The sequence below is a fragment of the Apodemus sylvaticus genome, chromosome 11, assembly GCF_947179515.1.
Source record: "Apodemus sylvaticus chromosome 11, mApoSyl1.1, whole genome shotgun sequence".
Classification (NCBI taxonomy): Eukaryota; Metazoa; Chordata; class Mammalia; order Rodentia; family Muridae; genus Apodemus; species Apodemus sylvaticus.
In genome coordinates, this window is record NC_067482.1 from 80,943,608 (window position 1) to 80,964,875 (window position 21,268).

General features: G+C 56.5%; 2 protein-coding genes across 3 annotated transcripts; one reads left to right on the top strand and one right to left on the bottom strand.

Moving 5' to 3' along the window:
• The first annotated feature begins 4,157 nt into the window (after positions 1 to 4,157).
• On the top strand, positions 4,158 to 14,463 carry Aebp1 (AE binding protein 1). Of its 2 annotated transcripts, none has more exons than XM_052198537.1 (21): positions 4,158 to 4,695; positions 6,205 to 6,543; positions 7,105 to 7,176; positions 7,295 to 7,366; positions 7,475 to 7,585; positions 7,662 to 7,730; positions 8,744 to 8,821; positions 9,310 to 9,390; positions 9,463 to 9,519; positions 10,026 to 10,135; positions 10,208 to 10,347; positions 10,678 to 10,762; positions 10,858 to 11,002; positions 11,110 to 11,195; positions 11,451 to 11,574; positions 11,789 to 11,985; positions 12,082 to 12,261; positions 12,455 to 12,806; positions 12,888 to 13,027; positions 13,127 to 13,226; positions 13,632 to 14,463. In XM_052198537.1, exons 1-21 carry the CDS (start codon positions 4,449 to 4,451, stop codon positions 14,234 to 14,236), a joined length of 3,390 nt encoding a protein of 1,129 aa, XP_052054497.1. In that variant the 5' UTR covers positions 4,158 to 4,448; the 3' UTR covers positions 14,237 to 14,463. The 2 variants fall into 2 exon arrangements, with proteins under 2 accessions (XP_052054497.1, XP_052054498.1); XM_052198538.1 differs by having other exon boundaries at positions 9,466 to 9,519.
• A 94-nt stretch (positions 14,464 to 14,557) lies between these two features.
• On the bottom strand, positions 14,558 to 20,793 carry Pold2 (DNA polymerase delta 2, accessory subunit). Its single transcript, XM_052198539.1, has 11 exons — positions 20,735 to 20,793; positions 19,096 to 19,372; positions 17,383 to 17,504; positions 17,095 to 17,218; positions 16,633 to 16,747; positions 16,341 to 16,539; positions 16,016 to 16,096; positions 15,743 to 15,900; positions 15,402 to 15,529; positions 15,048 to 15,149; positions 14,558 to 14,796 (listed from the first exon to the last, which is right to left on the bottom strand). Exons 2-11 carry the CDS (start codon positions 19,313 to 19,315, stop codon positions 14,636 to 14,638), a joined length of 1,410 nt encoding a protein of 469 aa, XP_052054499.1. The 5' UTR covers positions 19,316 to 19,372; positions 20,735 to 20,793; the 3' UTR covers positions 14,558 to 14,635.
• Between the last annotated feature and the right edge of the window lie 475 nt (positions 20,794 to 21,268).

Consider the following 21,268-nt stretch of genomic DNA (forward strand, 5'->3'; position numbering starts at 1 on the left):
GTAGGTGTGTACAAACTGCTTTGAAATCCCAAGGCAACTGGGCTGGCAGAGAGGGGCTGGGTGATCACTGGGCTAGTATTATTTTGTCAGGCCCACCTGCACACAGGCATGTATGGAACCACAGAGACAATATTTCATCAGTTCCCTCAAGGAGTGCCACAGCATACGTCTCCTGCTGTGGTGAGAGAGGGACACCTTCAAAGAGATGCCATGACCAACTTAGGAACTTCTTGGAAAGCCACAGTGTTTCTCAGACATGGAGTGTTTTAGTTAGGGTTTTATTGCTGAGAAGAGACACCGTGACCAGGGCAATTCTTATCAGGAAAACATTTAAATGGCTTACGGTTCAGAGATTTAGTCCATTATCGTCATGGTGGGGGAAGCATCGTGGCACATGGCAGACATGGTGCTGGAGAAGGAGCCGAGAGTTCTACATCCTGATCACCAGGCAGCAAGAGGAGAGAGACAAAGAGCCTGGCTTGAACATTTGAAACCTCTAAGTCCGCCTCAGTGACACAGTTCCTCTAACAAGGCCACACCTCCTCCAAGAAGCCACACCTCCTAATAGAGCCACTCCCTGGCAACCAAGCAATCAAACACATGAGTCTGTGGGAGCCATTCTTATTCCAGCCACCACAGGGAGAATGAGAGAGGAAGCTTGTGGTCACCACTGGATAAGGCAGGACTGAGATCTGAGTCACCAGCAAGCAGCAGTGCCTCTGATCACAGTCGGCCAGGTATGTCCCTGGGGACTTGAATGATGCTGCAACAATGACATATGCTGGCCAGAGCCTTCTTGTCTGGTCCAAAGGAACAGCCCTTGCTGCCAGGAGCTCTGTAAACCACCAGACTGGCTTCAAACCCAAAGATCCATCTGCCTCTGAATCCCAAGCACTAGGATCAAAGGCATGTGACATCACTGCCCAGTTCATTTCTTTGATTTATTTAAAAATGTATTTATTGATTATATGTAAGTACACTGTAGCTATATGTAAGCTACACTGTAGCTGTCTTCAGACACCCCAGAAGAGGGCGTCAGATCTCATTATGGATGGTTGTGAGCCACCGTGTGGTTGCTGGGATTTGAACTCAGGACCTCCGGAAGAGCAGTCAGTGCTCTTAACCGTTGAGCCATCTCTCCAGCCCTCTTTGATTTATTTTAGTTGTTTTTGTAGGAATGTGTGCATCAGTGCGCCATGTGCATGCAGTACCCAGAGAGGTCAGAAGAGGGCATCAGATTCTCCCCAGAACTGGAGTAGTTGTGAGCGACCATGTGGATGATGGGAACAGAACTTGGGTCTTCTGCAAAAGTAGAAGGGGTTCTTAACCATTGAACCATCTCTCCAGCTCTTAATTATTTTTGAAGCAGCGTCTCACTACAGAATCCAGGCTGGCTTCAAAATGGCTGTCTTCCTGCCTTAACCTTCTGAATGTCGGGACGACAGGCGTGTTCCACCAGATCTGGCCTATCAGATTCAACTTAATTAAAAACGCTGATTTCTTATCCTGTTTTCAGTGTTTCTTCGCTCCACCCCAGGAGCCTGATCCCAATTGGCCTCTCATAAGAAGGGAGTGGGGTACCTTTCCTTCCGTGGGGGGATCTGATACTGCAAGGGGAGGGGACCTTTGTGTCGGCTTCCATCTGACACCTGTGCTTATGTGACGCCACCGGACATCGGTGCCTTTGACCCACTCTTAGTCTCTCTCTCCTCATCCCTCTCCTGGGGCTTCCCTCTGTGGCAGCACTCATGGAAGATGCTTGTTCCAAGCCCTCAGAGGTGCAAACTACACAGATTAAACTGAAGGACCAGAGGCTGCTCCCTCGTGCCCTGCAAACAGCCTCTGCTCTCCCTCTGTTCTCTTCCATTTCTACAGCATTGAAAAAAACGGAAGGACATCTTCCTCCTCTCAGACCAGCCCCGTGCTGTTGTGTGAGCCCCTGGGAAGACCCGAATGCACTCACATGGAAAGCTGGAGTTGGGAGGGAGAGGAGTTACGGACCTGTCTAGCAGGCCCTTGGGAGAACACTTGCACACAGACAGGGAACACTCTGGGACCCTCACGGAAGCCACCAGCCTCCCGTTTCCTCAACTGGCCTTGGCAGTGCCCTCCGGACATGTGACTTACATGTTATGCTCTTCAGCAGAGTGGAGGGCTCTCCTCACAGGCTCTGGCTTCTGGTTACCTTCTTGCCCCAGAGCTGCAGGCTCCAGTCAAAAGGGCTTCCTGAGGATGGGCTCCCTCAGGGAAGACCACCAGTCTAGCATTATGTTCCCTACCCACATTTCTGGACTTTCAGTGTGGAGGCCTCAACTCCTCAGACCTCCTGGGCCCAGCTCCTCACAGGCTCCTCCGAACACATTCCTGTCAGTGACTCACTGAGGCTCAGGAAACAGATCTTAGAGATTTGTTTTTTTTTTTTTTCCTTCCATTTTTGAAATGGCTTCTATTTTCCCTGGCAGCGAATATCCAGCCCCAATTCAGTCCAAGTATGACCCATGCCTAGGGAGGTGACATCTATGTCCCCCAATGCACCCTGTGGTGTACCCAGCATGACACACTGGACCAGACTGGGAACACGGAAGCCAATTCCCAGAACTGATTTTGAACACAATGATTCAGAGGATGACAGTGGGTGAGACTTGCGTCACTCTTGCTCTACAAACCAGGCTGAAGTCTCTAAGGGAAGACCTAGCCTTGAGGACTGTCCTGGGATGGGGGACCGGGGCGAATCGGAGGAGGACCAACAGCCTGTGGGATGCCAGCGCTGACCATGTGTCCTAGGCACAGCACAACACGGTCTGTTTAATGTGCCTACTGTAAGCTGTGGACAGGGAGGTCTCCTGCTGAGTCAGATAGCTAGGAGGGCCAGGACGGGGTAGACCCCCCCCCCATCAGTTCTTGGCATAGCATCCATGCTCCTCAAGTCAGAAAGGAGACTGCCGGGAGGGGGCTCACCCACTCACTGAGAGCAGTGAGGAAGAGAGCCCAGCCCCTGAAAAATCTCCCTGTTTTTCTACCTGCTCATACTGGCTGGGGAGGGGGGGGGAACTAAGGGGTGAGGTCTTGTTGGTGTTTCTTTCTTTCTTTCTTTTTTCTTTTTTGGTCTTTTTGAGACAGGTTTTCTCTGTGTAGCCCTGGCTATCCTGGAGCTCACTCTGTAGACCAGGCTGGCCTCAAACTCAGAAATCCACCTGCCTCTGCCTCCCAAGTGCTGGGATTAAAGGCATGCGCCACCACCGCCCGGCTTCTGTTGGTGTTTCTTGACCTGCTTTTTCTTTTTTCTCTTCCAGATGAGATGTAAACTCTCCTATGTCAATCATGGGGTGGGGGTGGGGGCTTTCTGCTCTATCAGAGTGCCTCTCCGCCTTGGTTGAAAGCTGCCTGCCACTGCCCTGGACCTGTGGCTACGAGCCCACATCCTTCAGTGGTAAATGCTCTGGCATTCCTGGGCTTAGCTGTGATGGCCATTAGAACCAGCTAACATTTATCTTCTAGAAGCCAGTGGCAGACACCTTGGCACTTCGACTGATGCATCCTGGGACGTTCTGTTGCTCTACTTACCCTCTGGGCCTGTGTGGTAGCTGAAGCTATTGTAAACAATTTGTTGTTCTGGTTAGAGGAAGGAGAGAAATAGCTATTACTCCATACTGGGAGTAATAGTTGAGGCCCGAGCTCTGAAGTGGGGCTCCTGTCTGTAGGGCAGCAGCTGGGATACTGAGAACAGCTTTTCACAGCCTCCCTCTGAAAAACTGACTCCCAAGATCTGGGATGTTGGTGATAACTGGACGAAGGTGACACCTGAGCCAGCATACAGTAGTAGGTGACAGTTTGAAGAACTAACCTCCAGAGATTGGGAAGGAGGTGATCGCCAGTACCCTCAGGGCCCTACTCCCTCTGTCTCCTAGCAAGCTCCGGGGCTCAGACAGGGGCCACAGCAGGTAGAGAGCATAGGTCTCCTTCGACTCCGCACACTTCCTTTCCGGCACTCTGCATTCTTTTCTCCCAGGCCTTCCTTCCCGCTAGGCGCCCTGCACCCAGACCCTCTACACTGGGCGCTGACGCTGCTATTAGTCGGGGCTCCGAGCTGCTCCGCCTCCCTCCCCCGCAGCCCCCGGTCCAAGGCCGGCTCCTCCTCCTCTCCCTCCGGAAACCCGAAGCCCCCGCCCCGGGCCAGGCCGTCGCAAGCGCTCTGGAGGGCGGTCCGCGTGAGAGCTAGCCACGCGGGGTAGGAGCGCCCAGTTGCCGCCGGAGCTGGGCCCGCCAGAACCTCTCCCGGAGCCCCTTGTCCTCCTTGAATCTCCTTCTCCTACCCCTTTCTGGATACCCTCGACGTCCACGTTGCTCCCCAGGGTTCCTCGCGCCCTTTCTCGCCCCCACGCGGGGCGCCGCCCCTGCCACCCAAGTCCCCGCTCAAGCCCACCCGGCTCCCGCGCGTGCCCAGAGCCATGGCTGCAGTGCGCACCACATCCCTGCTCTGCAGCCTCCTGGCACTGCTGGCGCTGTGCCCCGAGGGGAGCCCACAGACGGTGCTGACGGACGACGAGATCGAGGAGTTCCTCGAAGGCTTCCTTTCCGAGCTGGAGACCCAGTCCCCGCCCCGGGAAGACGACGTGGAAGCCCAGCCGCTTCCCGAACCCACCCAGCGTGCCCGCAAACCCAAGGCAGGGGGCAAGGCGCGGGCAGATGCAGAAGGTGAGAACCTGGTGACATGGATGGCCATGGCCTCACGTGAGCATACTGGGGCTCTGGAGGGTCTAGCCATTTCCCATGCTGCCCAGTGAGGAATGTCTGTCCAGGGCGACACAAGGCAACTCAGTGCCAGGCGGCAGTTCTGTCCTGGAGTTTGGAGACCTGGAGGAGTTTGTACAGCCTAGGGCAGCGCTGGGCTTTTGAGGTTCCGAGGACACAGTCGCCCACGATGGTCATCCCCAAGTCTCTAGAGAATGCAGGTTTGGGTGGGAGAGGAATTGTGATTCACGCCCCTGTCGTTCGAACTGACCCTAGTCTGTTAGTAGCAAGCTTCAAGCCAAGGCATCTGCCGGCCTCCCCTTCTCCCACCGGAACACACGGGCAGGGGAGGGCGAGTGAGGAAGACTTCCAGGTGACAGTGGGCGCTCTGAGATGGTCGGAACTAAGCGAGGTGATGGCATCCTGGAGGCATGTAACCCCGGCCTCTTATGTAATCAGTTGTCAGTAAATCTTAGCTGTTTTCATGGCCCTCTGGAGAGTGGCACAGGATCTTGTGATCTCTCTCCCAGGAGACTGTAAGGCACCATTCATCATTCCTGAGGTCAGCCGCTCCCCCCTCCGGCCTGACCCCCACTGCTGGCGATCTGTCCTGCTCTCTCCCCTGCCCCTCACCTCCCTGCATGCTTTGCTCCCAGAAACCAAGACTTTCTGGACTTTGCCAAGTGACCCTGCTTCTGCTGCGTGTTTTGCAATGTTCCCTGTGTTTCAGCCAACTGCCCGTGTGAATCCCATGTGCCATTACAGCATTTGCAGTTCCTAGGGTGCTAGGAGGGTACCCCCCAACATAAGACTCCTCTGAGTTGAGTCAGCAGCAAGAACTACCCTCCTGCCTGTCCCTCTGTCCTTGATATGGGCTTCCTATTGGTTTCAACAGGAACCTTTTAGGACTTCAAGACCTACTGAGTGCTTGCCTGCCTGCCTTCCTCCCTTGGGAACCAAACCCAGGGCCTTAGTATCAGGGATTGACTGCTCTAGTACAGAACCACACCCCAGCCTGATTTGCGCGTCTCTTTGAAGCTCTTTTTCTCCCTGAAAGGAGGCTCTTGGAAGGCCAAGCCAAGCTCTCTGATTTGCCTGGCCGTTTGCGTGGGTAGCGTGCTCTTTCAGGCTCTCCGCTGTGCCTTCCATGCCTGGCACAGAACTGTGCTCCAGGACTAGGCAGACCTGTGAGGAGGGCTTATGGGGACCCCGTGGAGGTGTGAGCAGACGGAGACATCTCTCTATATCTTGTGCCCTGAACTTGTGCTAAGAGTTGCTGCTGCTGCTGCTCTGGATGCTGACAGGAGGCCTGGACAAGGGTCTCCTTCTATCACTTGAGCAAGTGGCTAACCTCAGTTTCCTGATCTATATCACACCAGGGACTGACAGGTGCCCTCATGGGCATCCAGGGGGACCACACTGGCACACAGATTGGGCTCTGATTGTCTGCTCCTGCATCTTCCTCCTTGACAGTCCCCCCAGAAAAGAATAAAGACAAAGAGAAGAAAGGAAAGAAGGACAAAGGTCCCAAGGCCACAAAACACCTGGAGGGTTCCACCAGGCCCACCAAGAAACCAAAGGAGAAGCCACCCAAAGCCACCAAGAAACCCAAAGAGAAGCCACCCAAAGCCACCAAGAAGCCCAAGGAGAAGCTACCCAAGGCCACCAAGAAGCCTAAAGAGAAGCCACCCAAGGCCACCAAGAGGCCTTCAGCAGGAAAGAGGTTCTCCACTGTGGCTCCCTTAGAAACACTGGAGCGGTCGTTCCCCTCACCCTCCAACCCCAGCGCCAAGGAGCCACCACAGGATGGAGGTTTGTAGCAGGATCTCTGGACCTCTGACCTCTCTGAGGACAGAGAAATGAGGAGAGATTCCTGGGTCTCTAAGACAAGGGAACTTTGAGGCCTTGTCATTAAGTTGGTGGCTTTCTCACTGAGTCCTGTTATTGCTGCGCTTGGGCAGAGAGGAAGCCTGGGACCTTATAGGTGACAGCTCTGTCCCCTGGTCTCTCTTGCTTTGCTCTGGTGGCCTCAGCTTTATGGTAAGTGCTCCCACAAACAGCAGCATAGCTCTCTAGCCTCAGGACACACTAGGACTATACTACATGCCATGGACTTGGGGTTCTAGATACTCACTGTCATCGTACTTGGGGATCAAGTAGCTATCCCCACAGCTGGGGGCGGGGCGACAGGGGCTTCAGAGGTGGGACTGTGGAGCTAGGGTGGAAGTGAGCCTCCCTTCCTTGGGGTAAGCTGTGGTCTTTGGAGGGCATCTACAACACCCACAAAGGCTCTGATGCTTTGTGCCCTCAGGCTCTCAAGGTGGTCTAGGCAGGCACCTCTGTTCATCTGTTCTTTGGACTTCTGTGTTGTAGGAAGAAGCTTCCCAACTCTCTGGCAGGGTCAAGGAGAGGAGACCCATGTGGAGGCCAGGCAGCACCGGCCGGGTGAGTAGCTGTCATTCTTTTGATTTCAGGGTGACTGGCCATTCTGCCCTACTACATTGAGAGGCTTTCTGGACTGGACCTCGGTAGGGTTGTCACTAGGCCACTATCTTCCCCTCAGAGCCAGAGGAGGAGACCGAGATGCCCACCCTGGACTACAATGACCAGATAGAGCGGGAAGACTATGAGGACTGTGAGTAGGACCTCTACCTCGGCATGGACTAGACTCCGGCCTGGGCACTGCGGGTTCAACCTGAGGCCCATCCAGCATGGCTGCTCAGAATCTGCCTCCCCCCCTTAGTTGAGTACATCCGTCGCCAGAAGCAGGCCAGACCAACACCCAGTAGGAAGAGGCTCTGGCCAGAGCGTCCTGAGGAGAAGACCGAAGAGCCAGAGGAAAGGAAGGAAGTCGGTAGGGTGGGAGGCAGTAGAGGGGGGCTGGGGTCAGGGGTCAGAGGCTCTGGCTCACTTCCACCCTACCTCCACAGATCCACCCCTGAAGCCCCTGCTGCCCCCTGACTATGGGGATAGCTACTTGATCCCCAACTACGATGACTGTGAGTATATAGCATCTCTGAGTCCTTAGATGCAGGCAGATGGACATCTGGGGTGGAGAGTGTAATCAGGACACCAGGCCTTCCCGGCCTACATTCCTGACTCCTGACTTTGACACAAGGGGTGTCTCTGGGTCTCTCAGCCCTGTTATCCTGTGTGGGCCCAGCCCTCCACACTCTGGGCTCTCACAGGCTTCCTGCTAGTTCACTGCATCTGCCTTCTCCAGGGGGGTTGACTCACAACTGGGCTTGCTTTCCCAGAGGCCCAGCAGCACCACGGACTCCAGGCTACGCTTGTACTAGGTCCCCAAAGGTCATGCAGGCCACAAAACCCCAGGGGAGACACCCTACTGGACCTGAAGACTAGCTAATCTAACCAGAACCCTGGGGCCACTCAGAGTAGAAACAGAAACCACGGGAAACCATCCAAAAGGCTCCCATCCAACAGTGATAAACTCAGAAATCAGCATCTAAACCTATAATAACCACAAAACCCAGATGGCTAAAGGCTAAAAACAATCCCAATAGCCAGGCAATATGGCCCTGGCAGAGACAGTTCCCTGCTACAGCAAGCCGGGGCTAGCCTGACACAGCCAAACCACAAGAAAATGACCTTAAATCCGAGGGTCTTGGCTGTTGACCTCGCACGCTCCTTTCCCAAGTCCTGTGGATTCTTCAGATCTCTTCCTTTCTGGGCTCTAACCCTGTACACGTCCTTACCACCCGGCCTGGCCATTACTATTAATGCCCCAGACCCTCGGCCTCAGCCCAGAGCTCAAGCCTGACCCCTCTTGGCCACAAATGGTATAGCTGCCACCCTGGCACGTGCCGTCCTGGTGCCACTCTCTGCCCATCTTTGATTCTTCAGGCAGAGCCTGTACTAGGCCCATGCCCTCAGTCTCGCCCTGCCTCCTCGCCTCTCCCCTTTGGTCAATGCTTTCCCTATGGCCCCGTGAGGTCAGGAGCGCAGGCCGGCATGGGATTACCCATGCTAACCCAGGCTCTCTCCCCTACAGTGGACTATTACTTCCCCCACCCTCCACCGCAGAAGCCTGATGTCGGACCAGAGGTGGATGAAGAGAAGGAGGAGATGAGTGAGTCAGACAGGCAGATAGCACAGCAGGCCGCCTCCCGAGGCCAGATGTGTCTACCAGATGTGCCCCTAGCTCAACTGGGATCCCTCTGTTCCCTGCTCAGCCGGATCTTTATGTGCTTGCTCCAGGCTTAGCCTGACCCCTCTCCACATGCTCTCGGGTCAGCCTGACCCTCATGTATCCTCAGCTCAGCCCGACCCTACCACATAACCCCAGCTCAGCCTGAACCCCACCATAGCCCCAGCTCAGCCTGAACCCCACCATAGCCCCAGCTCAGCCTGAACCCCACCATAGCCCCAGCTCAGCCTGAACCCCACCATGAGCCCCAGCTCAGCCTGAACCCCACCATGAGCCCTAGCTCAGCCTGCTCCATGTGCTCCGGCTCAGCCGGACAGCGCTCCCCATGTGTTCCCAGTTCAGCCTGGCCTCCCCTACTCCAGGCCCAGGGTGAACCTGACTGACTTCTTTTTTATCTTCCATGTCCCCAGAGAAGCCCAAAAAGGAGGGCAGTAGCCCCAAGGAGGACACAGACGACAAGTGGGCTGTGGAGAGAAACAAGGACCACAAAGGTGCGTGGGGCACCGTGGGGCAGCATTTGGTTTTCTGATGCCCTTGGCTTTAGCTCCGCCCGTTGTCGTTAGCAGGGCCCCGGAAGGGCGAGGAGCTGGAGGAGGAGTGGGCTCCAGTGGAGAAAATCAGTGAGTAGGGCTCCGCGGAGGGTGAGGACCCACTCAGGGCCACACTTGGGCCCAGACTTCCTGGTGCAACTTTGCCCCTTTAGCAGCCCATCTTACCATAGACTCTTGCAGCACACACGTGCTCTGGCCCGAGGCTGACCTGCTTGTGGGGGTGGGGGGGGTGGGGGGGACAGAGCTTCTTGGTATCCAGCAGCTGGGTCATAGTAGGATGGGGGCAGAACCTCAGGGCGGGAAGATCTCTAGCTGCCTTTATAGGTTTCATTTAGAAGCCTGCGAATAAATGGTCTCATCTGGGTGAAGCCCCCGGGGACCTGGGATCCTTCCTAAGTCGTGAGCACCAGCAACTCTTTCTTTAGATGGCAGGGGAAGCAGGCTTGGGGCTGATTGGCTCCGGGCCGAGTTGCCTCGCACCCACATGGAAGTGGTACGGGCTGTAGGCTTATTGGCTCTGGATTAATGGAGGGAGGCCGAGTCTGAGCCCCCTAGCCCGTGGTGTGCATCTGCAGAGTGCCCGCCTATTGGGATGGAGTCACACCGCATTGAGGACAACCAGATCCGTGCCTCCTCTATGCTGCGCCACGGCCTCGGAGCCCAGCGGGGTCGGCTCAACATGCAGGTGGGTGAGTGGTCTGTCCATCTGGCAGCGGGCCAGGGCTCGTCTGCCCGTGCTCAGCCTCCCCTCTAACAGGCTGGCGCCAACGAAGATGACTACTATGACGGGGCGTGGTGTGCCGAGGACGAGTCACAGACCCAGTGGATCGAGGTGGACACCCGAAGGACCACTCGGTTCACAGGCGTCATCACTCAGGGCCGGGACTCCAGCATCCAGTAAGTCGATGGGCTCCCGGGCAGTGGGCGGGGCTCCGCCACAGCCCTGAGTCCCGTGTGGGGCATTCAGCGCTTGGCCTGAACCGGGAAGGCCAGAAAAATCCATCAGGGCCCAACCAAGTATCCGCCCCTCAGTCATAGCTCTTCAGCCCACAAGTTCAGGTGGGCAGACAGGCTTTGCAACAGCAACTGCCCATGGCCAGACAGTCACAGAATCTGGCTCCGGGGACCCAGGCCATGCTCCACAGCCCTGTGAGCAGAGAGGTAGGTCTCGGGGGCATTAGATCCGTGGGTGAGAGCAGCTTTGTCTTGCTTGTGTCTGCTCCACAGTGACGACTTTGTGACCACCTTCTTCGTGGGCTTCAGCAATGACAGCCAGACTTGGGTGATGTACACCAATGGCTATGAGGAAATGGTGGGTGCCAGGGACCTGCTCGCGGTTCTCGTGTTTGGACCAGGGAGGACCCCTGGGAGAGGCGGGCTGGGACACAGAGGCCTGCTTCTCTCTAGACCTTCCACGGCAATGTGGATAAGGACACACCCGTGCTGAGCGAGCTCCCGGAGCCAGTCGTGGCCCGTTTCATCCGCATCTATCCACTCACCTGGAACGGTAGCCTGTGCATGCGCCTGGAGGTGCTAGGCTGCCCCGTGACCCGTGAGTGAATGAGGGGGGCTGCCTGTGATTTTGGGGGTAGCTACATGTGATTTGGCTGTGCAACAAAGGACAACTGATCCAGGCCCTGTATGCCTGCTCTTCTGCAGCTGTCTACAGCTACTATGCGCAGAATGAGGTGGTGACCACTGACAGCCTGGACTTCCGGCACCACAGCTACAAGGATATGCGCCAGGTTAGAAACCTGGGTCACAGGCTGGGATGGGCCCTGCTAGGCTACAAGAGAGCTTATACTTACTTACCCCTGTCCTTCCTATTCATTCCAAAGGCATAGTCTCCCCCTGAGGAATCTTGGTCACCCCTTGCTTTAGGGAGGAACCTAGTACTCGGGGGCATCCGAGAGGGGCTGGCGCTTCCTGCCTCTTCCCATAGAGCCCATCAGGGGAGCAGGCGCATCCCGGTCAGTGACGTCCTATCTCCTCCCTGCCAGCTGATGAAGGTTGTGAATGAGGAGTGCCCTACGATTACCCGCACATACAGCCTGGGCAAGAGTTCACGGGGGCTCAAGATCTACGCCATGGAAATCTCGGACAACCCTGGGGAACATGAACTGGGTAAGAGCCAGAGGATGTTGTTTTTTGCCAACGCCCAGAGCCCCAGGGTCCTGCACTGCTGTGCTCCTGCTGGGCCTGTACAGTGGATAGGCCGTACTCACTCACTGTCTCTTGCCTGACCTGGAGACCCCAGGGCATCCCCTGCCCCGGGGACCTTTTGGGTGCCTCTGGGCCTTGCCAGGCTCAGTGCTTGCTGTGACTCCTGTCCCTGCAGGGGAACCTGAGTTCCGCTACACAGCTGGTATCCATGGGAACGAGGTGCTGGGCAGAGAGCTCCTGCTGCTGCTCATGCAGTACCTGTGCCGGGAATACCGTGATGGGAACCCCAGAGTGCGCAACCTGGTGCAGGACACGCGTATCCACCTGGTGCCCTCCCTCAACCCCGATGGCTACGAGGTGGCAGCACAGATGGTGCGTCCACCGTGGGGCTGGTGCTGGGTGGGGAGAGATCGGAGGCAGGGGCGCCTCAACTTCCCATCCCAGAGTGACCTATGGTTTTCCTTGCAGGGCTCCGAGTTTGGGAACTGGGCGCTGGGGCTGTGGACTGAGGAGGGCTTTGACATCTTTGAAGACTTCCCAGACCTCAACTCTGTGCTCTGGGCAGCTGAGGAGAAGAAGTGGGTCCCCTACAGGGTCCCAAACAATAACTTGCCAATCCCTGAACGTTACCTGTCCCCAGATGCCACGGTGAGAGGCGCATCCTGGCTTGCTGAGTGGTGGCAGGCTTGGGAGGGGGGGTCTGTTGGGGAGGGGGCTGCTGACAGGAAGCTGAGGTGCTGGCACAGAGACCCTGGAGGGCAGGAGGACGACTGAGAGGGCCACGGATAGGATGTGCTCACGGATGGAAGGGGACATGGTTTCTTACACCTCCCGCCCCTAGGTATCCACAGAAGTCCGGGCCATCATTTCCTGGATGGAGAAGAACCCCTTTGTGCTGGGCGCAAATCTGAACGGCGGTGAGCGGCTTGTGTCTTACCCCTACGACATGGCCCGGACACCTAGCCAGGAGCAGCTGCTGGCCGCCGCCCTGGCAGCTGCCCGTGGAGAGGATGACGACGAGGCATCCGAGGCCCAGGAGACTCCAGATCACGCTATTTTCCGCTGGCTGGCCATCTCGTTTGCCTCTGCCCATCTCACCATGACGGAGCCATACCGGGGAGGGTGCCAGGCCCAGGACTACACCGGCGGCATGGGCATTGTCAACGGGGCCAAGTGGAATCCCCGGTCTGGGAGTAAGTCAGCCTGGGAGGAGCTTGGGGAAGGCCCGTGGGAGGGGCAGGGGAGGATGACCAGAGTCTCGTCCGTCCGTCCAGCCTTCAATGACTTCAGCTACCTGCACACTAACTGCCTGGAGCTCTCCATATACCTGGGCTGTGACAAGTTCCCCCACGAGAGCGAGCTGCCCCGCGAGTGGGAGAACAACAAAGAGGCTCTGCTGACCTTCATGGAGCAGGTGGGGCAGCCTGGGCTGCACAGAAGGTGGGGTGAGGGTGGAGCTCGGGCGGGGCGGCGACACTGAATCTCTGTGTGCTCCCACATCTCCCTTTTGAAGGTGCACCGTGGCATTAAGGGTGTGGTGACAGATGAGCAGGGCATCCCCATCGCCAATGCCACCATCTCAGTGAGTGGCATCAACCACGGTGTGAAGACAGGTACTTCGCATGCACTGGTTTTTTTTTTGTTTTGAAGGGTCTCGCCATCTATCTCTGGCTGGCTCAGAACTTGCTGTATAGCCCAGGCTATCCTTAAATTTGTAGCCTTGAGTATTGAGATTAGAGCTATGCCATGATCTCTGGTACAGCCTTCCTTGCCTATCAGGTGGGGGTCACCCTGTTCTGTCAGAGCAGTAGCGAGTCCACCCAAATAGCAAGGCAAGCCTTGTTTGTGCAGCAAGCCTCTGGCCTTCTGGACCCTGCCTAAGATGCTGGGCCTGCCCAGGACTCTGGAGGGCAGGGCAGGGCAGGGCGTGGAGAGAGATCTGAGGACTGGGCCTGGGGGAATCTGAGAGGGCAGGGCTGGGAGACCCTGGGGCAATCAGGCCCCCCTTCCCTGTGCAGCAAGTGGAGGCGACTACTGGCGTATTCTGAACCCGGGTGAGTACCGCGTGACAGCTCACGCAGAGGGCTACACCTCGAGTGCCAAGATCTGCAACGTGGACTACGACATTGGGGCTACCCAGTGCAACTTCATCCTGGCTCGCTCCAACTGGAAGCGCATCCGAGAGATCTTGGCTATGAACGGGAACCGTCCCATTCTCCGCGTGGACCCCTCACGACCCATGACCCCCCAGCAGCGGCGCATGCAGCAGCGGCGTCTACAGTACCGCCTCCGGATGAGGGAACAGATGCGGCTGCGTCGCCTCAATTCTACCACAGGCCCTGCCACAAGCCCTGCTCCTGCCCTTACGTCTCCCCCTTCCCCTACACCAGCCATTACCTCGAGGCCCTGGGAAGTTCTCCCCACTACCACTGCAGGCTGGGAGGAGTCAGAGACTGAGACCTATACAGAAGTAGTGACAGAGTTTGAGACAGAGTATGGGACTGACCTGGAGGTGGAGGAGATAGAGGAGGAGGAGGAAGAGGAAGAAGAAGGGATGGACACAGGCCTTACATTTCCATTCACAACAGTGGAGACCTACACAGTGAACTTCGGAGACTTCTGAGAATGCCCTGGCCCAATTCAAAATAAAGCAGCATTTCCCGCGCCTGTGCAGGCAGGCACACACCCATCAGATGCCCCTGGGGCGGGGGGCTGCTCCTCCCAGTGTGGGACATCAAAGCCAGTGGGACTCCAAAACCAGAGTTTCTGCAGAAACCCCAGTTCTACCTGCCAGCCTCTGGGGGAGAGGCAAAGAAGCCAATGTCACACCAATAAAACAAGCTCATGATACCACCTTCCCCTGTTCTGACTGGCTGGACAAGAGGCTAGCCTGCTGGGTGCTCCCCCGATCTGTCCCATCCCACACATGCCAAGGTGCTCCAGGTTCAGACCTGTAAAAAATTCATGTTTTATTTACAGGGCTCGCATTGCTAGGGTGATGTCCTGGCCCCGCGGCCTCGCACTAGGGCCCCAGTCCCAGGTCCTCCAGGTCCTCTTGTTCTGCCCCAAAGCCCGCAAAGCTGATAGGCTGGCAGGCCAGGCTGCGCAGGTTCACCAGGCAGGCCGTCTGTGTGGAGCTAAAGTCGGGAACAGCCACCAACAGCACCACCTGGTCCTCAGGACCTGCAAAACAACCATACGGGGTCCACCTTAGCTTCTGGGTAGGACCTGCCTTACAGGGAAGTCCCCAGAAAGAACAGCCACAGTTGGACCATGTGCTCAGAGCCGTCTGAGGCCTTCTCCAGTCAGGCACGCCATGTCACACACAGCAGCCTCTGCACAGACTGTCTAATCCTGTAGCGGCCTTTGTTCCCAGGAAAGGAAAAGACGTTCCTCACAACTCAGGCCCGGAGCCCCCAGAAGATAAAACTTACCTCGGATGATTTTGGAACCAAAGCTGGGGGTGTTGCCACAGAAGTAGACATGAGGGCACTCCGGAAAGATGAACGGGTCCGTTTTGTAGAAGGGGTAGCACCCTGGAGAAAGGCCTGCTGTTGAGCTGCCTCAATAAGGGGTCCCTCCCTTCTCACTGAATGCCAACAGCACCCCACTGTGACCAAAGTGCTCTGTGGTAGAGGGGTTGGATGCTCTAGTCTGCACGGTATAGGCTTGGGCCACGGACAGAATTAACACTGCAGTGTCGCTGCCAAAGCAGCTTTTCTGAATATGAGGCTGTGCTGGGAACCCATCCCGGCCCCTTGGTCCCACAGGTGTAGCCAAGCAGATACCTAGGGTGTCTGGAGCCGTGGGGCTGATGTGACGGACCCGCAGGGTCCACTCCAGGATCTCTAAGTGGTCTTCCATGCTGCTATACCGGAAGATATCACTCACGTTCTGTCCAGATGTCCCCAGGAACCTTCAAGGCAAAGGCTCTGGTGATTGTGGCCTGGGGGCCCCCAGGAGGGAGGTATCACTACCATCCCACCCACAAAGACTATCTCAGATCCCACCCGATGGACTTGTGGGGGTACCCAAGCCAACCTTGCAAGGTAGACAGATGCCAGGAGAGCCTTCTCAGCCCCTCTCCCTCCCAGACTTACTTTGTCCCCAGATCTCGTGCCATCTCTACCTTACTCCATCAATGGTAGCCTGGTATGGGTTGGTGACAAGCTGGAGCGTGGAGTAGGCAGTGGCCAGTGGGAACATGCAGGGGTGCAGGGGCTGCTGCGGGAGTGTGTAGTTGGTTGGATCAAATTCGCCTGGCATCACATCCACTGGTACCGAGGCCTAGAGGGTACAAGCTCATGCCTCAGGAAGCCTGCCTCCTGCTTCCGCCACCGTCCCTCCCTCCCTCCCCCATCCAACCGCAGCTCCCAGCGGGACTTCCAATGCGCCCGCTTACGCTCAGCTGCAGAAGGATCTCGTCCAGCATTTTGACCGCCTCCACACTGGCTGCCTGGGTTTTCTTGGTGAGGTATTTGGCCTGGGAGAAGAGGCCCAGGATATGGTCAGGTCCTCAGTGAGGCTGACTAGGGGGACATCCAGAGTCCACCAGGGCCCTTGATGCTGAGGAAGGCAAAGGCCAGCAGTGGGTAGACAGGGCAGGTAGGGAGTGGTCAACTGGCCCTGAACTCCACCCTGGTCCCCACACCTTCAGGGAGTGGGGCCTCACGAGGCCAGCCCCAGAGCGTCAGGCCTGGCCAGTCACGTTTCCAAGGGCTCCATACCTTGTTGATGGAATCCCTGCTCTGGGTGTTGTGACTGAGGAGGTTGCCTGCGAGGATGACGCGAGAGACGTGGGCCGCGCTGCACTGCTCTCCCTCGTCCCCAAGCTGTCCTGTCACCACGTCTACCAGCAGCTGGGTGCCCAGGAGGCTGTCCCCGCCGCCGCCTCCCAGGCCCAGTCCGGACACCAGTAGCACAAATCTGCAGAGGAAAGGTGAGGTCTTGCGGGCTGCTAGAGGGAGGAGGCAAGCCCTCCCAGCACAGGCCCTGGGGTGCCCGGGTGGGGCTCCTCACCTGTCTGTGTCAAGTGGGGGTACAGGCTTCTGTGGAGCCAGGTCAGCGAGGCAGTGGTCCTCAACCTGAAACCGACCGTCGTCTTTCACAGAGCCAAACACGGCCAAGACCGTTCCTGGAGAAAGGTGATGTCAGAGCCCCACGGAGGTCTGAGGCTCCCCGACTGCCTCGCCACCCCACTCAGCCACTCCAGGGAGTCCTCTCTGAGGACTGACACCTACTTTTCAAGCTCACTGCCTATGGGTGGGAACAGGAAGACTGACCTTCCATGATTATCCACGGACAAGCAGCCTCCGACCGTGTGAACCCATACCAACTTCCAAAGACTCTGGTGTACCAGCCTTTAACGCACAGGCCACCCCCAAGATGTTCCTTCCTATTGGCTTCTCTACACTGGCTGCTGCTACGCCTCCCACAGTCACCCTCACCTCAGGATCCCCACCACACCCTGCAGGCTCCCACCTGTGACCAACTTGGACACATCGATGGTGCCTTTCAGTTTGATTCGCTGCAGTTCATCTTCTAAGACCAGCTCATCATCCGGGTGGATGTATTTGCTCCGAGGAGGCTGAGGGATCAGGTTGTGCTGGGAGACAGAAGGAAGGAAGTCTCAGAGCCCAGGTCGCCACGGCGTTTGTGTTATGAAGTGGCACTACGATCCCCGCCTGCTGGATTGGCTTTCTCATCCCCTCCCACCCCCCAGATCAATCCCCCGGACAATGCTGGCACATCCAGGGTTGTAGAGCTCACCTCCTCGCTGATCTCCCTCAGGATGGAGGGCTGGAGGGACATGGCTTTGAACAGGGTGCCCACCACACAGCACTGCTCCCCCGGCTGCAGCTCACACAGCTTCTTCACTTCAACTTGGCTGCCTGAACACGCGAGGGCACAGAGTCACGCTATGAAACCCGACCCTGACGACATGCCCAGCTTCCTCTGGGGACCACGGGAGTGCTGCTCCCTGGGCTTTGCCGGGAGGGAGAACTTATTAAGTGGAGGACCCTTGGACCTGCATGTGATGCTGAAGGCGGGAGGGTCCACCAGAGAGGATAGGAGGAGTGAGGCCTGACACCAAGCATCCAAAGAGGCGGGGAAGGCCAGAGGCAAGGCCATGTGAACAGGGGACAGGCTCGGGATCTCCTGGAGCCCCTAGAAGCCAGAATGGCTCTCAACCTGTGACCCTTTGGGGGTCAGAATGACCCTTTCACAGGGGTCGAATATCAGACTCCTGAATATCAGATATTTATATTACAACTCATCCCAGAACAAACACTACAGTTGTGAAGCAGTAATGAAAATAATTTTAGGGTTGGGGTCACCACAACATTTAATAGAGTTCTGGGGAACTGTATTAAAGGGCCACAGCACTAGGAAGGCCAAGAACCACTGCTCTACAAGGAATCAGCCCTGTTGATCTGATTTCAGACTTTACACCTCCAGAACCAGAGGAGAATAAATGTGTGTTGTCCTAAGTCCCCTGTTTACAGCATTTCCTTACCTACATGTCTGTCACATGCTCTGTGATGACAACTACCATGTCCTTAAGATTAAGAGTCTGTAGTCTTTTGTTTTTTCAAGATAGGGTCCTACAACATTACAATGCCTCTGGCTGTCCTGGAACTCACTCCATAGACCAGGCTGGCCTTGAACTCACAGGGACCCATCTGCCTCTTCTCATGAGCCAGCCCACACTCTGCCCGATCCTTCACCCTGAAAATATACCTCACAATTCCCACTTTGTGCCCCCTCCACCCCAGCCCACTCTATTCCCCGTGGAGTCAGCAGCCTTGTTTATTCAACGTCCCCTGGAGGAAAACCAGAGCACGTGTGAATGCTCCACACGCCCAGCAGGAAAGTTGTGGAAAGCCACACTGGGCAGGAGGAGGAAAGCAAGTTCTAGAGAGTTCCAGGGATTCATCAACACAGACCAATCGTAGGACAAACTGCTGAGGAGGCAGGGTGAGGTGGAGCCCGGGCCAGAACCACACTCATGCCCGGGAAGAGCCAGGAACATTCCTCAGCTCCACCCAGAGTAGCACACCAAGGAAGGGGACTCACCCACAGAAGCATCAGACGCCAACATAACGACAGAGTCCGAACCCCGCCGGTGGCTCTGCTATGGCTTAGGTGTGGCCCACTTCTCAATGAACACCGTGCCCAGCATGTCACTAGGAGGTCTCTAGCTCCAGTGAGCACCCCAGGGACCAATTCACACCGAAGACAGTGCAGACAGGCAAACCATTTCCTCCATGGATGAAACGGAAGCCATCACTGCCAGAACTCAGCCCTTGCCTCTGACCAGCCTCTGGGCCAAAACCAACTTTAACCACATAGAGGTTAATTTAATCCTCGCTTTGAAGAGAGCTAAGAGGCTGTGTCCAGGGTAAACGGAAAGTATTCCAGGTTAGATAAGGTCCTAGTTCTAGGTGCTGGGCTGCTGGGAGCAGCGTACCCCAAGCTTACCCCAGCGCTGCTGCGCCCGGCTCACCAGGAAGGGTCTCATCTGGATGAGGCGGGTGGCATAAATATGGGCGTACTGTCGGTTAAAGCTGCGCTCTCCCAGTCGGAAGGGCTGTGAGGAGTTGGTGTAAGCTGCCACAGGCACCCGGGCGAAGGTGGCATTGCTGGCGGACGGCGGGGCCAGCAGAGTGTGGGCCCTCTGTGCTGCCTGCTCCGAAAACATGGCGGTACTCCTGGCTTGTTTGGTCCAAGCAGGTGTGTCCAGGCCTAGGAGCTGTCACTGCAGAGACACACAGGCATTCCTGCAATCCCCACGGTACCCAAAGCAGCAGCTACCCTGGTGTCCCAGCCACGCTGCCCACACTGCACCCAAAGTGCACACACACATGTCCGGAGATGTCACCCTACAACCCAACCAGATAAAACCTGGAGCTCGCTCCAAACCTTGTTCGTCATCTCCGCTCCCCATTTCTACCCAATTATCAGGGTCTCGAATTCAGCATACCCTCAAATGGAGTTATTGATCTTCCTCTACCCAGCTCCCTGGTTACTGTGTACCTCTGGGAGTGCTGCCTGGCATCACTAAAGAAGCCTGCCATAATGTAATTAGTGATAAGAATAAAGCATAGGCCGGGCGGTGGCGCACGCCTGTAATCCCAGCACTTGGGAGGCAGAGGCAGGCGGATTTCTGAGTTCGAGGCCAGCCTGGTCTACAGAGTGAGTTCCAGGACAGCCAGGGCTACACAGAGAAACCCTGTTTCGAAAAAACCAAAAAATTAAAAAAAAAAAAAAAAGCTGTCCCTGTTTTGCTCAAAACTCTCTAAAGGTTGCTTTTCAGTAAGTAAAACCCCAAGTTCTTACCACAACCTGTAAGATGGGCTCTGGGCCTGTAAGAACAGCTCCCCTCCTAGCTGTCTCTCCATCCAAGCGTCCCTTCCACAGCAGTGGCTCCAAAGAGTGTCTCTCCTCCTGCTGGCTCCTCTTTCCCCAAGGCTTACTGGCTCTTCAAGTCTTTCCTTAAAACTCACCTCCCCATATCTAATTAACTACATTTGCTACTTCAATTGTCTGCACCATTTATCCTCTCAAGCAGTTTCTCTGCCTCCTCCAACTGCATCCTAAACTCCGGGAAGGCAGAGGTTTGTTTTCGTCAAGGATGTATTGCACCGCCGTCCCACTAAGACGTGCTTGGGGGATGCCCAGCGGATTTCTGTATGTAGTATAAAGTATTTCAACATATTCTTCGTGCGTAGTTGAGATGACAACAGGCTGGATGCAGTAAAGGAAGTTTTGAACACAGCTTTCTTTTTCATTTTACTTTTTTGGTACAGCTACTACAAAGTTCAAATTTCCCTAGCTGGCTCGGCTTTCTTTAATGCGCAGCTCTGGCTTTAGGGAGCGGACCCTACGAATTTGCCAAATGGGCGCATGTAAATTCAATGTAAGCCCAACACGCACGGTGGTGGCAGCGGCCCACACGGCGCTCCTAGCGGGACGCGACGGGCGTCCTGCCCCAAAGCAGACGCGCCCAGCTCGGGCCCACGCAGCAGTCCGAAGCACCCTCAAGACCCCGGCCCGCTGTCCAGGGAGCCCCCAGCCTGACCCAGAACCCACGCTGACCCCGCTCAGCAAGCACACTCACCGCGCCGCGCCGCATCCCGCCAATCTCCGCGCGCCCGTCCCGCCCATCGGCGCAGCCGGCCAATCGCCTCCCGCCCCGCCCCGCCCATCGCTGCACGCTTCATCCAGCCAATCCTCGGGCGCCCCGCCTCTGGAAGCCGAGGAAACGCGGAGCCACGCCTCCGGTTCCCCGGACAACCCCTCACCCAGCGCTTGGGTTTCCCGTGCGCATGCGTTTTTGCAGCTGGGCCTCATCGCGTGAACTCCTTGGGTGGCGTGGGCAGTTGCGAGGCTCTGCTTTAGGCTCGTCCCCCTCTCCCCGCGCGCTGGTGCTCAGGTGGCTCCAATGTGGATGAAGCTTCCCTCCCACTCTATCCTGCGCTGTGATTCTCACTCTGACTTCTCAGATTCCCATGGAAGCATGGACAAATTCTCCCATCTCACAGGCAGGGAAACTGAGGCAAAATGACCCAGCTAGTGAGCAAAAGCTGGAATTCACACTAAGACTCCAAGTGCGGCAGCCTTCACTGCTAACATTGTTCCTTTTTTTTTTTTT